The 15,672-nt window shown below is 27.0% G+C and overlaps 4 protein-coding genes across 6 annotated transcripts; 3 read left to right on the top strand and 1 right to left on the bottom strand.

The window, feature by feature from the left end:
- Nucleotides 1-269: 269 nt before the first annotated feature.
- Nucleotides 270-1,467, top strand: LOC127070035 (borealin-like). The gene has a single exon (XM_051007831.1). The coding sequence runs from the start codon at nt 420-422 to the stop codon at nt 1,314-1,316; it is 897 nt and encodes a 298-aa protein (XP_050863788.1). The 5' UTR covers nt 270-419; the 3' UTR covers nt 1,317-1,467.
- A 297-nt stretch (nt 1,468-1,764) lies between these two features.
- Nucleotides 1,765-7,558, top strand: LOC127070026 (BLOC-2 complex member HPS3). Its single transcript, XM_051007813.1, has 4 exons — nt 1,765-2,127; nt 2,217-5,506; nt 5,597-5,711; nt 5,829-7,558. The coding sequence occupies exons 2-4, from the start codon at nt 2,288-2,290 to the stop codon at nt 6,008-6,010; spliced, it is 3,516 nt and encodes a 1,171-aa protein (XP_050863770.1). The 5' UTR covers nt 1,765-2,127; nt 2,217-2,287; the 3' UTR covers nt 6,011-7,558.
- Nucleotides 7,559-8,230: 672 nt separating this feature from the next.
- Nucleotides 8,231-12,535, bottom strand: LOC127070028 (peroxisomal targeting signal 1 receptor). Of its 3 annotated transcripts, none has more exons than XM_051007816.1 (8): nt 12,117-12,535; nt 10,895-11,251; nt 10,321-10,774; nt 9,693-10,236; nt 9,456-9,624; nt 9,167-9,324; nt 8,911-9,078; nt 8,231-8,755 (listed from the first exon to the last, which is right to left on the bottom strand). In XM_051007816.1, exons 2-8 carry the CDS (start codon nt 11,237-11,239, stop codon nt 8,716-8,718), a joined length of 1,878 nt encoding a protein of 625 aa, XP_050863773.1. In that variant the 5' UTR covers nt 11,240-11,251; nt 12,117-12,535; the 3' UTR covers nt 8,231-8,715. The 3 variants fall into 3 exon arrangements, with proteins under 3 accessions (XP_050863773.1, XP_050863772.1, XP_050863774.1); XM_051007815.1 differs by lacking the exon at nt 12,117-12,535 and adding an exon at nt 11,764-11,908; XM_051007817.1 differs by lacking the exon at nt 12,117-12,535 and adding an exon at nt 11,369-11,387.
- On the top strand, nt 11,815-15,667 carry LOC127070030 (tRNA (adenine(37)-N6)-methyltransferase). Its single transcript, XM_051007818.1, has 4 exons — nt 11,815-11,925; nt 12,614-13,288; nt 13,405-13,728; nt 13,803-15,667. Exons 2-4 carry the CDS (start codon nt 13,200-13,202, stop codon nt 15,265-15,267), a joined length of 1,878 nt encoding a protein of 625 aa, XP_050863775.1. The 5' UTR covers nt 11,815-11,925; nt 12,614-13,199; the 3' UTR covers nt 15,268-15,667.
- The last annotated feature ends 5 nt before the right edge of the window (nt 15,668-15,672 follow it).

Here is a 15,672-nt window from a genome sequence, read left to right as displayed (position 1 = left end):
TCCAATCAATATAAATATTTTAATGAGAAACGAACTTCATATTAATGGAATTCGAATTTCAAGTTGTGAATATTAAGAGAATAATTAATCAATATTTATAGTTTTTTAAACTCAGTAATTAATTGTACAATTTATAATAATTTTATAAATGTGTGTTATAAAAGAAAAGTCGTTATAAATATTTTCGCATTTAGTTGAATTTGTTCACATTAGAGGGCAACACTATTTATAATCTTAATAATAAGATTTTCTTGTGTATTTTTATTTAATGGATTGAAACTGTCCAGTAAACAGAATTTAAAATTGAGTTCATCTTAATTATATGAAAAAGTGAAGAAAATCTATTAGATTAATTTATTGTTTATAATATAGTGAATACAATCGTTTTGTTTTTTCCAATTTTTTATGAATTAGGAAGCATGCCACGTACCAAACAAACACGTAAATCCAAACAAAATCGAGAATTTTTAGAAGAATCAGATTTGTTTCTAAAGGATTTTCAAAAGAAAGTACAATTGAGAATTATGAAGTTAGATGCTGAAGCTAAGATGAGTATCGAGAGTTATGAAACTTATCACAATGTTAAATTAGCTGGTATACCAGCAGAATTAAAACAAATGACTTTAGGTGAAATTATTGCATGGAAAGAAGATGAAAAAGAAAATTGTAATGAAATAACATCCTCTATGAATGATCAATCATTATTTTATGTACCATCAACTATTAAAGCAAAGAAAATTTCCAAACGTGGTACAACTACATCAGACGATGGCTATGTAACAGAAGGTACGACAACAGGAGCACCTACATCACGTGTATCTCGTGCATCAAGAGCTAAAAAAATCGCTTCTGAAGCTAAACCAAGAAGAATAACTCGTAGTAGTTCAAAAAATCGTTCATCAGCTTTAGTTGATATAACACACAAAGCATTAATAAAAAACAAAGATAAAGGATATATAGATACGGAATCTCAACTAAAATTAGATAAATTTAAAACGCCAGCACCTTCCAAGATTACAAAGAATGAGTTTAATCTTATTACTCCTAAAGTAAAACCAAATACTCCTTTGAATGTACTAAGACGCCCACGTGAAGGAGAAATGGTATTAAGTATGCAAGGCAGTCCATTATTAGTTTCTGCTATTGTTCCAGATAAAACTGCAAATATTAATGTACCTTTAAGTAATGGAAACATTATGTCCTTATTACCTAACGATGGATTACGTATGTCACATATACCAGCTTTAGATCCAGAAACTATGCGTCAATTAGAAACTCTTAAGGATCATATTGAGAAAGTTATTTCATTGAAATAACTTATAAGTTATACAAAACGATTAAATTTGGTATTACAAAAATAAAACACAACATTAATATAGTACATCTAATATTTGTAATTTTATAATATTTTTATAATTATATATATCACTATTGAATATTGTACCTTCCATTTCATTTGTATTATTAGTTAAGGTTATACTATAAGTATATATTTTATGAATACATTTATAAATAATTAATAATTGTGCATAGTTTTGAAATTTTCTCGAATATATTACATTATTGAAAAAGTTTAACATGTTCTATCTTTAATATAGAATTCGGACATTATTGAATAAAAATATAAAACAGTATTTTTTCTAACGATTTACAGTGTATATAATGCAATATTAATTTAAGTTGATTACATGAAAACGCTTATATGGCGCTGAGATCACATATGTATCTATAAATGGATCTGCGCATGCGTAAGATAAATGGAAAATGTCAAACAAGTCGAGTGTTGATCTTGACATGTCTCTATACCTTTCTTGTGTAGCCGTATACGTTAATTTTCACATAAAAAGATTAATTAGAAATTATTAATTATCGAGAAGAATTTGTTCTCCTTCGACATTTACAAGTGGATTTCAATACGGTTATTATTGTTAATCGTAATTATCATCCCTCATTGAATATATATAAAAGTTATTATCAGAGATAACTCGGAAATATGTAACTTTAAAAAAATAATACTTTGATATTTCTATTGAGAAAGAAGATTATAAAAATATTTTTATTTATGTAAAACAAGAGATGTGTATGAAATAATGATTTCATATATTTTCTTTGGTTATTTGCAACAAGGTAACAATTCATTTTCATATTTGAAGTAACGTAAATTATGTATACTATTAATATACATAATTTCTCCTTTTTTTTTTTAAATATTATAGGTTTTTTAAAAACAAAGGATTTATTTATTTTATAATTATGTCTCAAAAGATTATATCATAGCAAAGTAAACATGGTACGAGTTATAACAGTACATAATTTTTTGGGACAGAATGTTACCCAAATTGAAGAACCAACTGCAACATGTGTTGCAAATACTAATGGACGAGAAATGTTATTGCTAGCTCTTTCGACACATTGTGTTGAAGTATGGGAGTTAATGCCATCTGATATAAAATTGCATACAATATTTCCAACTGTTGATATGATTAATCAAATATTACATTGTTCTAAAGGAGATTATGTTGTGACATTAGAATCAAAATATTCTAGGGACAATATAAGTAATAACCATGGGAACAAAGTTACTAATAATTTTGTAAGAATATATGTAAATTGGGCGGTAGTAAAAGATCAAAGTCAGCCGATGCGAGCTAGAATTGCAGGTCGTGTAACTCCAAGTTTAAATCGACCATTAAATAGTTTGGAAATGATAGAATTGCCTTTAAGCGTGCAACCAACATTAATAGCTTGTTGTCAAAGTACTGGAAATTTATTAATTGCTTCAGGAAATACTGCTATACTTCACGAATATAAAGTTGAAACACAACAATTATCTAAATTAAAATTTATAGATTTTGAAGCAAGGCCTTGGTCTTTAGGATTCTCATTTTCACCTATGCATATGGAAATAGCGGAAGATTTTATAATTATTATGAATAGTACTAATTTATGTGTTTTTCGATTAACCAATTCTATGTATGAAGATATAGATCAACTTAGCTCGTTAACATCTACAAATGAATCATCAATTGACAAAACTTCAATATCTAATGACTCATCACTTGTTGATAATAATCATACATCTAGTAATCAGGACCAAGAAACAATTGCTCAAGCAACAAATCTAAAGCATAAAATTTCAGAACAGAATCTTATGCTAGAAAATAATGATGCATCAAGTACGAAGAGTAAAAACAAAAAGAACATGACGTCAAAGATAAATGCATGGTGCAAATCAGAAACAACAGATATCAAGAAAATAAAATCAAAAAAAAATAATGAAGTTATCGACTGGGATCATTTGATATATAATGAAAAAGAAGAATTACAAAGGTTAGTTGCTCAAGAAATTATCGATACAAATTCACAGCCATTGACTATAAATTTTCCATCTATAAGTTTGGAAAGAATTGGTCCTGGACATACTCTTAGTCCTTTCACTTTAAATCCACCGGATATGAAAGTTTTTATCAAAACTAATTCACCTGATTCTGGCTGGTCTGAAAATTATACTGTAAAAAATCTACTATCTCTCAGAATTGCTATTGCTAATAATAAATCAGAAGTAGATAGAAGCATGGAATATTTTAAATGTTCAATGTTAAAACCATTATATATGAGAAAAGAATGTAATGGATCTTGCATAAAGAAATCAATTTTAAGATCTGACAAATACAAATACTTACAAGGTATAAGTTGCTTTGTATGTACTATACAAGAAGGATATCTTTATCATTTTTCAGCAACAAGTGCAAATCCTTTAGATGCGACTTGTTTAACGACTTATCCATTTACTGCACCCATTAATCACATTGCACTTGAGCATACAGTACTTCATGCATTGACTGACGTTGGTTTAGAATCTTATACATTACGCTTATCACATTATGTGGCAAAAATGTTAAATGATATTGATCAGTATAAAGTAACCTGTCCAAGTATCTCAGAACCTGTATGTCTGATAGGATTGAGACCATTTTTGGGTATACAAAAGCTATTACACACAAAAAGTTATTTAGTTTTATTAGCTAAAGCTGACAATTCTTGGACATTATATTCATTAATTTTACCTAAGCTGGAGACTGTATATTATGACATTCTAAATGCTGCAAGAAGCCATAAATCATCAAGTCCAAGTACATATAGACATTTATTGGGTGAGGCTCATGCTTTAATACGCTTAGCTAAAGATAGTTCTTATTATGGTTTTGATAATGATGACGATGATGCAACACATAGAAATTGGTTGAAATTAAAAAATTTGTACAATCAATCTTGTGCATTATTGGGAGATTATTATATACGTTCAGAGTATGAATCAGATTGGGAACTATGCATACCTTATTACAAAATGTCAGGTTTAAAACCTTCTGAAGTGTTATCGAGAAAGTCAACTCAGGATGCACCAGGTCTTATAACATTTTTAACTGACATACTGATGATAATGAGATGTGGCACTGAAGCTGATACTCTGTTTCAAGGACACAATATTATAGAAATCATCTGTAGATTAAAAAAACAAGAATTATTGAAATTAATTTTTGGAAGTGTGGTATTGAGAGATTACGTGACAGATAAGTTAATAAATTTACTATTATCATATGAGATATGTGATCCAATTCGTCTTGCATTAGCTTTGCTATATGTACAAAATCAAAAACAAGATCATGCTGAAGAAATTCTAGAACATGTTTCTGTACAATGTATTAAAAAAATGATTTTGGAACATTGGGATTTATTATTTGAGATGACAGCAGTGAAAAAAAGAAGTACACTAGTCCCTACATTTTCAGATTTTGCCGGAATGTTGTTACATAAGAAGACCATTGCATTTGCTGAGATACTTATACAAATAATAGAAGAAGATAACAATGGTTTATCTTTACATCAAATCTTACAAGCCTTTTTAGAATATTTACCATCTCGTGTTGGAAGAGATGGTCACAATGCTGCAGCAGCCTTACAAATTTTTATAGAAAAATATTTCCATAATTATTTCAACATTAAATCGATGATCGATCTATCTGGCATAAATAAAAATAAAATATGTTCTGATTTTGCTATGGTAGAAGCATTTAAATTATTAGTACGTTCATACTTGGGTAAACTGACACAAACAAAAATGTACAATATTGAAAACAAAGAATATAAAGACAATATTGACAGAGATTTTATATTTGCAAAATGCAGGCCACAATACTTAAATAAAATGCCTCCATATGCGAAGGATTATCAAGCAATTTTAACTACAAATGATTTCAAAGATTTCATAAATATGACTGCAACATCTGATACAGGGAAATCCATTCATCCTGAATTGTTCAAATTACAATGTGTGCTATCATATGAATTTATACCGCTTGAATGTTTACAAGAAGTAAAACAATTTCTTGAATCTCAAAATATTGATGGCAGTTTGTCACTTAAAACTTTATATATACAAGATACTGAAGAAGTAACATTAATTTTAATGGATAATTGTCCTCAAGCAATTTTACAATACGCAAAGGTAAAATAAAAATCTTCTTCATTAAAGTAATTATTTTAGTAATTTATTTTATAGAAAAGCTAATTAAGATTCTGGTTTGAAATATTTCAGGATAAATATATGAAAGAAGTAGAGTGGAAATATCTTATCGAGTTATTACAGAGTAGAATTTCTACATATACTGAACAAACAGAATTACATTGTTTATATAGTGAAATTATGAAGGGTAAGTTATTATAAATAAAAAAAATTATTTTTGAACAACTGCACAATATTTATATATGATTTAATATAATTATTTGATATTTTTTTTAAAATGCTTAGAAATGATTTATAATTTCAGAAACTTTACATCATTTACCACACGTTTTACCTTTGAAAAGTCTACATCATATTTTACCAAAAGATAATGCAATGGCTTTTCAAAAATGTACTGAAATGTGTACTCAGATTATGCATGCAGATCATGTGAAATCATTAATAATAGAAACTAGCCAACAATTATTATCAACTTTAAAGTTGTAAAATCATCTTAGGTAATTTTACTTATAAATCACATATAGAGAAATAAATAAATTTGAGGAAGTATATAACAATTATTAAAGGAATTAGAAAGTTATATATGATATTACATAATATAATAAAGTACACTTTTAAATATTTCAAAGAAAGGAATAGAAATCAAATATATCCGATTCAAAAAAAAGTCTTATAATATGTATGTATTACATACTGCTATAAAAAAAATATATATATATATTTTTTATCCATATAGTTTTGCCTTTATATTTAGTTTGGTAATAATTTTTTTTATTTTGTCAATTGTCAAATTCGAATTATTTGTTTGTTTCTGTAAGATTTTACTATCGTAATGTTAAAACAATTTACTGTGATATTAATTTTAATAAATTGTTATCTTATATTAATTGGACTTTATTAGTATATAAAATTAATTAATATAATATTATTTCAATTTCGAACAAATGTACTTTCCAACAACAGCATCTTATTTTTCATCAAATATTTGAAAATTATATTTATAGCAAACGTGTTGAGCATATTCTTTGATTTATGGAATGTTATAAATTAATTGAAAGGAATTAAAAGAAAAAAGAAAAAAAAAGAAAAATATATAAATGAAAAATTATGATATAATCAGCTGTTGCAATGTTCTATATAGAGAGATCTATTGTAGTTTACATTTAAATATATACTGTTCTGAAGCAAATAGGATAAACGAATTCTTATTCTCAAAAATCGTGTATTTAATTAGAAAATTTTATAAAATGAAATCTCTTACATTGAGTGTGCTTGTGATTTTTATATACTTCATTTCTAAAAATTATATTAAAAATTATATTTATCTATGTGTAATAAAATAGTATAGACTATATACTATAATATTCAGATAATACAAGCTTTTTGCATATTTTACATTGTTAAAGTAAAACTGAGTTATGTTTTACTATTTCTGTAAATTTTTTTATTGAATAATTCTTAACTTTTCCATCTGTATATGATAGTAAATGATCATTAATAACTATTTATGAATGTGTAAGATAACTATGTATATACATAGATTTGCAATTGTAATTTTACTGTTGACATATATCAAGAACATTTAGTTTTTTTTTTTTATAAATAAATAAATAAATATTCGACCCTCTTATAAACAAACATCGTTAAAAAATAATTTATTTCGTGAGTAAATGAATGGATATTTTGAAATGAAAACGATAGATTTCTTTTAATTAAAAGCACGATTCGATTGATATTTAATATGAGTATAACATTAAATAGTACATTTCGTTTAATTTATACTATAACTATTGAATTTTATTAATAACTTGTATTATAGAATTTTGATATCCTATTTGCTATAGGGAAATAACATATATTATAGAAGTAGTAAACTTCATTAAAATAATTATTTTTTATTAAATTTATTGATTCTATAGAACTTAGTGTTCCACAATTAATATCTGTATTATAAAATATGTAACTCTTTTTGATGTGCCTTTAGGAATAATTTTTCTTTATTATAGATCCAATATAATTGCGTTAGAGTTCTGAAATATTTATAAATCATTATTGTCAAAAATATATAAATACAAATTTTAAACATATACTATAAAACTTTAGCATTTATTTAATAATAATATCTATTTCCCTTTTTTATAATAAAAGACACAGAATTAATTCATATACTAAAATTGAAGATAGAATTTTATCCGAAGTTAAGAAAATAATTGTATAAAAAGAAGTAATGCAATAATTCTAATATAGAAATGACTTATTAATATTTATTTAATATTAATATAATTTAATATTAATTTAAATTCATATATTATCCTTGTCTTAATAATTATAAGGAATAAATGAATAAATTAAAATTATTTTTAACAAAAAAGTTAGAGATAGAATTAACTGATATTTTTAAATAACTTTCATTTTCTGGAATGTTAATGAAAAAATATATAATGATATTGCATTTTTATTCACTTACCATGCAGTATGTCACTGGATTAATATAAGATATATTCTTTAATATTGGATAATGACCAGCATTGTTCCATTAATACATTGAGAGTAATGATTTTTATTTTAAAATTAGAGATTAATTTTTTTATTTATATAATTATGTTATTTTTCAATGCATTGTGTTTTCCATTCATTTAATCTGTATAGAATAGTGAATTATTTGTCTCAACAATAAATTGGCACAACAATAAACTTCGCTAATAATTGATTCTTCACAACAACTTCATAATTGAGTATAATAATTTTAATGATATTACAACTGACTTATGAAGGTAACAATATTTTCATCCAACAAGATTATTACAGTTGAACTTAATAATTCATGTATTAAAACAATTAATAAATTCCATTGTGGCTAAGTTCCAGTACTATTTTCATAATGTGTGTTATATATATGTAAATATAGTATCAAAATCACCCTTGTAAGATCAAAATATATATAAATAGAAAAGTTGTTTGAACATTATGTCATGTACAATTACACGCATATATATAACTGTTTCGGGATTTATTTAAAATATCTTTTATTTCATTTATTCTATATCTCAATAATGAAAAAACCATATTTCTTTTATAATAACTACATCCCAGAGGTTCCAGAAGTATACATGCCTTTATATATAATAATGCAGTTATTTCATGCTCAAATCATTGCTATCTCTGTATTTTCTGCTAAACGCAGAAACTGCCTATACAATCTCAAATTCTTTATTTAACTTTGACAAATCTCTGCAACAAAGAAAAAACTTAGGACGTAATTGTACAGTACTTACGTATTGTATGATATGAAAAATAACATATAATATATAATAATATGAAAAAAGGAATATTTATAAATAGTCTATTATTCATGAAAATCCTTTTAACAATTTTAAAAAGAATACCTATTTTCTACAGCTTCATTCAAATGATATTTGTGCATCAATGATAAAACTAGCCTGAGAGTTGACCATATTGTGTTCGACATTGCTTTAGGTGCTATGTATTCTCCTTGAACTCCTCTACCAGCAGCTTGTTGATTCAAAGCTGTTAGTAAATGTTCTCCAGCTTCTCTATAAAAAAAAACAAAATATGTAATTATTCAATATATAATTTGATATCATAATATATCAATATGAAATAGACAATTTCTTTATTTACTTATATGCTCCTAAATTAACACAAGAGATTCCAAGATTATAACGTGCTCTGATAAAACCTGGCGATAATTCTAAGGCACGATGGTACGCATTTATTGCTTCTTCTGAACGTTGACCATTGGCTAATGTTGCGCCTAATCGATTCCATAATCTAGAATCCTTAGAAAAAAAGTAAATTGTACTTCTCGTTTAACAAGTATAAGTACAAAAGTTTCATGTTATTATGATTAAAAATGTTTTCATTTTGATATAACACGTTTTTCATTTTTATATAACAAATATATACATACATCAGGTCGAACTTGTAAAGCAGCTTGAAAGCAATCAGCAGCTTTATCATATTCGCTGGATAAATTGAATAACACACCAAGACCGCATTGCACATCAGCATCTATTTGATCTCGAGGAATCATTCTAGCAGCTTGTATATATAATTTTTGTACTTCTTTGTGTACATCACTATAATAAAAACAAGAAAAAGTTTTTTCTTTGTCTTATGTACTTAATTTTTATGACATTGAGCTTACTCAAACAAAATTGTTGATACACTGGATCTTGGATTGTGCTCTGTGACAGTTTTTGAGACCGAAAGATGCTTATATTTCTCATTCTTCAATAACCATTCTTTTAGTGTTAAACATGCTTGTTTTTGATAGGATTCATTTGTATAAGAAACCGCGAGAGCCATAAGGGCTGTTCCATTTAAAGGATCAAGTTTCAGGCAACGTTTTAACGCAGAAATAGCTAAAGGATCTTGCTCATTTTCTGCTTGAGTCTTGCCAAGAAGTAACCAAGCTTCAGAATTATTTTCATCTTGTTGTACTGCTGCTTCAAAACAAAGAACTGCACTTGGTAAATCACCTGCGTTCAGTCTTTTTATACCTTCTTCTAATGCTTCAGGTAAATTCTTCATGGGATTCTCATTATGAAACGCATAATCTTTAAATGGATCATAATATGCTTCATATTCAGATATCCATGGATGTACCGTGGAAATATCATCTGATGATGATATTTTATCCCACTCATTTTGAAGACGTGTCCAAAATGTAGACTCATAATTGTCAACATCTAATATAAAATAATCAATGAAATTTTAAAAATAATTTTGACTAAATATTTTAGTAATAAAACGAAATTATATTATTTATTTACCTGCAGAAAATATATTTTCCTTTACAAATTCATCAATCCAAGTACCAGCTACAGATAGATCTTCTTCTACTTGATTCAAGACTTTATTTTCATCGTTACTATTCTCAGATATATTTTGATTACTTTTTTGGTTGACATATTCTTCTGTCCAATTATCATCTGTATTATTAGAATCTGGTAATGACAATTCAACATTTTTTATTGGAACTTCACCCTCCTGTCTCATAAATTTCATAAATTTAGAATACACCAAATTAGAATTTTCATTATTTTCTATTGTTTCTGCTACTTCATGCTTGGGAATATTGTTTTCTACACTATCTATGCTATGTTCTAAATATTCTTCTGCCCATTTTGGATCTAATCCAAATTCGTGAGTTTCTTGGGCTTGGATAATCGGAGTTTGTTTGTTTTTTATTACCGGTGTATTCCAAATATCATCTGCATGATGTTCCTGTAAAGATTTTTCATTTTAATATTAAATATGTTAAATCTATATTAATACTATACTCTAATATTAACACCATTATAAAATATACATATATACAAAAATTAAAAAGTAAAAGAAAGTTACATCGAAGTGTCTTCCAGATTCTAAATATTGATTTGCCCAAGAAGTATCTAAACCAGTTAATTCCTTAACTACTCCTGGTGCTGCTACAGGTGGTTGAATATTTTGATCGATTTCACGCATCTCTTGTAATAAATTATCCATTCGAAATGTTTGTGGACATGATGTTTCTTCGATAAATTGTTTCACTAACTGTTCAGAATCTGTGGCTTGAAATGATTCTGGTGGTATAAAAGGATGATGTATTCCTTCTTCCTTGAAGCCATGATCTTTCACAAAATGTGATGTAAGGCGAATTAATGAACTAGGAACTCCACATTCTCCTTCTACTAATTCATGAAATGCCATTGTGTTTTTTAACTGCAGAAAACAAACATATACATTTGTATGATTGTTAAATATTGTGCTATATTATTACTTTTATGCTTAATAACTTATTACTAAGTCGTTTTATTATTAAAACTAATAATTATTAACCTAATATTATTACTCTTTATATAAATTAAGACTTGGAACCTTTGTCCATTAACAATTATATAAAATATATGACATGATGACATATAAGATACAATTTTATAATTTTCAATGATTTTTAATCATGTAAACTGTAAAAAATTTAAGATTTATTACTCTATTATATCATACAAACGCGAATGTTAACATTATAGTATATTCATTATTAAATTTCTGTCTTTCACAACAATCTATTTTTAATGATTATATTATTTACTAATTTCTTTTAATTATAAATATCAAAACATTTTAGAATATGTTTATTTAAATAATTATTTGATCAAATCAAATAATAAACAATATATTTTCTCGAATAATTTTAATCGTGTTTATAAAAACAACTAAAATTTAATATTTACTTTCGAGCTATTCACGCACGTCTTCGTTCGACGAATAGAGATAGATGATAAGAGAAAAGGAAGGAGCATGCACATCAAAAGTGACACATCACATCTGGAACTTTGTACAACTGCATAAAAAGTCCATTTTTGTTTTTATATCGACCGTCAATGTGGGATATTGTGAGTTGTATTTTAAAAATGGTGTACACTATATAAATATTAATAATGATATTGTTAGTATATTTAGAAGATTAATAATGGAAATATATATATTTGATTTGATTTCACTTACAAAATTCGTACCAATTAATAATACGAAAAGAAAGAATAATGAATTATTCAATGTGTGCAAATATTTAAATGTTACAAACCTTCGTGTCACTAATAATAATAATCTAGTAATTTATTTACTGCTTTTTTCCTTTTAATACAATCAGTTTATGCTATGCTAAATGCTAATATTTAGATATATGTATATGCGCATTTAATATTGAAACATCGATTAATTGTTTAAAAAGTAATTGGATAGTAAGCAAGTGTAACGTGCATAAAAGGACCATAGCAAGCCACTGTCATATAATGCGATCGAAGAAGATAATGTTAGGCCATGTTAAGCCGTTAACACAGCCAGCCCAATTCACATGAATTGGGAATGCAATCTCTATGCATAGAAACTATATATATTATATAACAGGTTAACTGTGTGGATAGAATAGCAATCAATGTTTCCAACTTCATATTCTCAATGATTATTTAAAAGATTTAAAAATATATATTTTTTTTTTTTTTTAATTAACGACAAAATGTTTTTTTGCAAGAAATATATATATATATATATATATATATATATATATATAACTTATTGCAGAGATCAATAAGCTGCGTGTTCAAAATTATTCTCGCGTCGCCATTTTGTCGAAGTAGTTCAATGAGATATGGGAAGTCGCGATTGGTCGACATGGTTGATCTTTATTGGTCCGTCCAGTGAGTCACGTACCAATCACGTGCTGAGAAGATGACGTCATCCTGTTCGTCATTTTTATCTTCTTAGAATATATTATTGTATTATTACAGTTTTAATTATTTTCTAAGGAAAATATATCGATTATTCTAATAAAAATATTACTCAAATATTTATATCTTAAGTACATATTTATGGTATCATTCATTACACAAATATACTTTCAGTGAATATGCTATCGATTCACGTTGTATCATGATTATATTTTGTTTGCATGCGTACGTATGTGTCTACAATCAATTACGGAAGAGTAATGTTAATTATATGTGGAAAATAAAAACCTGCAGATTTATACTATCTAAAATGATAAAACTTGGTGATAGATTTACAAAAATTGGATAAAAGGAAATTTTTTCAAATAATATTTCTCATATATTATAAACTGTTCATTCTTGATAATGCCGGTAATACGTGTTCTCAATAAAATTTAAATATGGAATCGAACTGTCAAAGTTCAGATTTAAACATGAAACATATGCTTGGACAATTAACGGCGGCTAGAAACGAGATTAATAATTTAAGGTACAATTTCTCTTAAAATTTCCTTTTTTTTTCCGATTATTTTATAATCATGAAACTTACAAAAAATTTGACGTGGAAATAACCTACTAAAAATGTTATTAATATATAACTTTCAGACAACAAATAAAAAACTTACGATACATGCACGAAAAAGATATTAATAATATTAAACGTCTCTTGGAATTAAGTAAAAATGGTACAACTAACTTGGAATCCAAGAAGATACCTTTGGAGGAGGTAAAACCTGGTACAAGTAACGAAGACGATACTTTAAAGTTGAAACCTATTGGGATAATATCTACCTGCTTTCCTAATAAAAGAGGTGTACCACGACAGCCTGGAATTTCTGGAAGGACGTCTGGAAAAATATTACTTCATAATTCTGTGTTTACAAATCCAGACCATGCGCTTCAAGGATTACAAGATTTTTCTCACCTGTGGTAAACTTAAATAGATAAAGTATTTATATCATATTTTTAAATTATATAGCAATTAACATAACTTTTTGTATTAGGATTATATTTCATTTCCATAGAAATGATTCAACACATATTCGTGCTAAAGTGGCTCCACCAAGATTGAATGGTATCAGAACAGGTGTATTTTCTACGCGTTCTCCTCATCGTCCTTGTCCTATCGGTTTAAGTTTGGTGAAAATATTAAAAATTGATAATTATACCATCTACTTTGAGGGTGTTGATATGGTAGATCAAACACCTGTATTAGATATAAAACCTTACATTCCACAATATGACAATCCATTGCACATAGAAAAATTATGCAATAGATTAATGGACTTTCCTATGAATGAGATGGAATCAGCCGAGTATATGGAAGAAAGTATTAATTTAATTCAAGATCAAACATCTAATTTAAATACTAATTTTGGATCCAATAACGATTCAAGAAATAGGCTTTCTGATTTTTATCTTAGAAATGGTTCTTATAACATAGTACAAGAAACAGATGTTTCCAGAGATGAAGAAATTGCACTTAGATTACAAGCAGAAGAGTTCCAAGGATATCCTAATTTGGAGAATTATCTAGAATCAAGAAATTATATTCAATCTTCGGAGCTTAATTCAGAAAATACTTTACAAAATAATGAAAATACTAATTCATATGAAATATCCAATACAATTGTAAATACATCATCTAATTCAAGATCAGATTTTACTGCAACAATCGAAAGTAATACATACGTACGTAGTTTAGAATCAGATTCGGAAGATACAGGAGATTTGAATACCAGATTACAAGATGTAACTTTTAACGATCAAAATAATGTCGACTCAATTTATACATTGAGAAACGAAAGAGATAATTACACAGAGATTCATACTTCTCGTAATTCCAGACTTCTGGATGGAGCAGATGGACCAAATACTGTTTGCGGTACAGATTTAGATTTATTGCATAGGTGTGCATTAAATTCAAGAGTTGATAATTCTCCAGTACGTATGGGTATTCGAGAAGCTCCTGATGGGGAAGAAGGTTTTCAACCTCAAACTTTAACACCTTCTCAAACTTTATCTAATTTTCCAGTATCTCTAAGAACTACTACAGATAATAATTTATTACAAAGAGAGGACATCAATTTAATAGGTACTACAGAATTGAGAGAAAATGCTTCCTTTGAAGTTAGAATTCCAGAATGGATATCGAGACCAAATGTACGAACACTGTCTGTAGTGTTTAACGAACGAGCTTTGATTCATTTGAATGAAATTTTAGAAGATAAAGCGGAAGAAGAAAGAAGAGCCATTGAGAGTGTTCTTCGAGAAGATCCACGATCAGTATATTTGAGACAAAGATGGGGAAATCAGTTTTATACTTTTTTAATTCATAATTTACATATTACTTGTAAATTTGATGATAGTAGGGGTATAGTGACTGTCTTTCACGTACGTCATGCAGGACGTGTTTGTGAATGTGGACAACCAGAATGGCAATGTTTAGGTCATTCCCCTATATCTTAATATACATAATGACATGTATTACTCATATTTTATTTATATATTACATTTTCATACCTCCAATAGCCATCGTCAGATGATGAATAGTATAACAGAGAGAAACATATTAATAAGGACTTGAGTTGTCTATCCTTATGAATTCTGTTATTCATACCTCCAATAGCCATCGTCAGATGATGAATAGTATAACAGAGAGAAACATATTAATAAGGACTTGAGTTGTCTATTCTTTATGAATTCTGTTATTCAAAGTTTACGATGAAGTTGTTCATTTCTTTGTTTTTTTCCCTATATATCATTACTGTTGCAATGTACAAGTTCCTATACGTGTTTTTCGTTTTTTATATTTCATTCATTGTAATTTATTATAAATAGAAAATATATAATACTTTAGATGCAATAATGTAC

This window comes from Vespula vulgaris, chromosome 17, assembly GCF_905475345.1.
Source record: "Vespula vulgaris chromosome 17, iyVesVulg1.1, whole genome shotgun sequence".
NCBI classification, from domain to species: domain Eukaryota; kingdom Metazoa; phylum Arthropoda; class Insecta; order Hymenoptera; family Vespidae; genus Vespula; species Vespula vulgaris.
The sequence above is the reverse complement of the archived record's forward strand: the minus strand, read 5'-3'. Positions and strand labels throughout refer to the sequence as shown.

Coding starts and splice junctions, on each gene's coding strand:
- LOC127070035 (XM_051007831.1), top strand. CDS start 420: ATGCCACGTACCAAACAAACACGTAAATCCAAACAAAATCGAGAATTT.
- LOC127070026 (XM_051007813.1), top strand. CDS start 2,288: ATGGTACGAGTTATAACAGTACATAATTTTTTGGGACAGAATGTTACC. Junction 5,507..5,596: donor CAATTTTACAATACGCAAAG/GTAAAATAAAAA, acceptor GAAATATTTCAG/GATAAATATATGAAAGAAGT. Junction 5,712..5,828: donor ATATAGTGAAATTATGAAGG/GTAAGTTATTAT, acceptor TTATAATTTCAG/AAACTTTACATCATTTACCA.
- LOC127070028 (XM_051007815.1), bottom strand. CDS start 11,838: ATGTGCATGCTCCTTCCTTTTCTCTTATCATCTATCTCTATTCGTCGA. Junction 10,775..10,894: donor AATCTGGAAGACACTTCGAT/GTAACTTTCTTT, acceptor AAATCTTTACAG/GAACATCATGCAGATGATAT. Junction 8,756..8,910: donor AATGAAGCTGTAGAAAATAG/GTATTCTTTTTA, acceptor TCTTTGTTGCAG/AGATTTGTCAAAGTTAAATA.
- LOC127070030 (XM_051007818.1), top strand. CDS start 13,200: ATGGAATCGAACTGTCAAAGTTCAGATTTAAACATGAAACATATGCTT. Junction 13,289..13,404: donor AACGAGATTAATAATTTAAG/GTACAATTTCTC, acceptor TATAACTTTCAG/ACAACAAATAAAAAACTTAC. Junction 13,729..13,802: donor CAAGATTTTTCTCACCTGTG/GTAAACTTAAAT, acceptor TTTTTGTATTAG/GATTATATTTCATTTCCATA.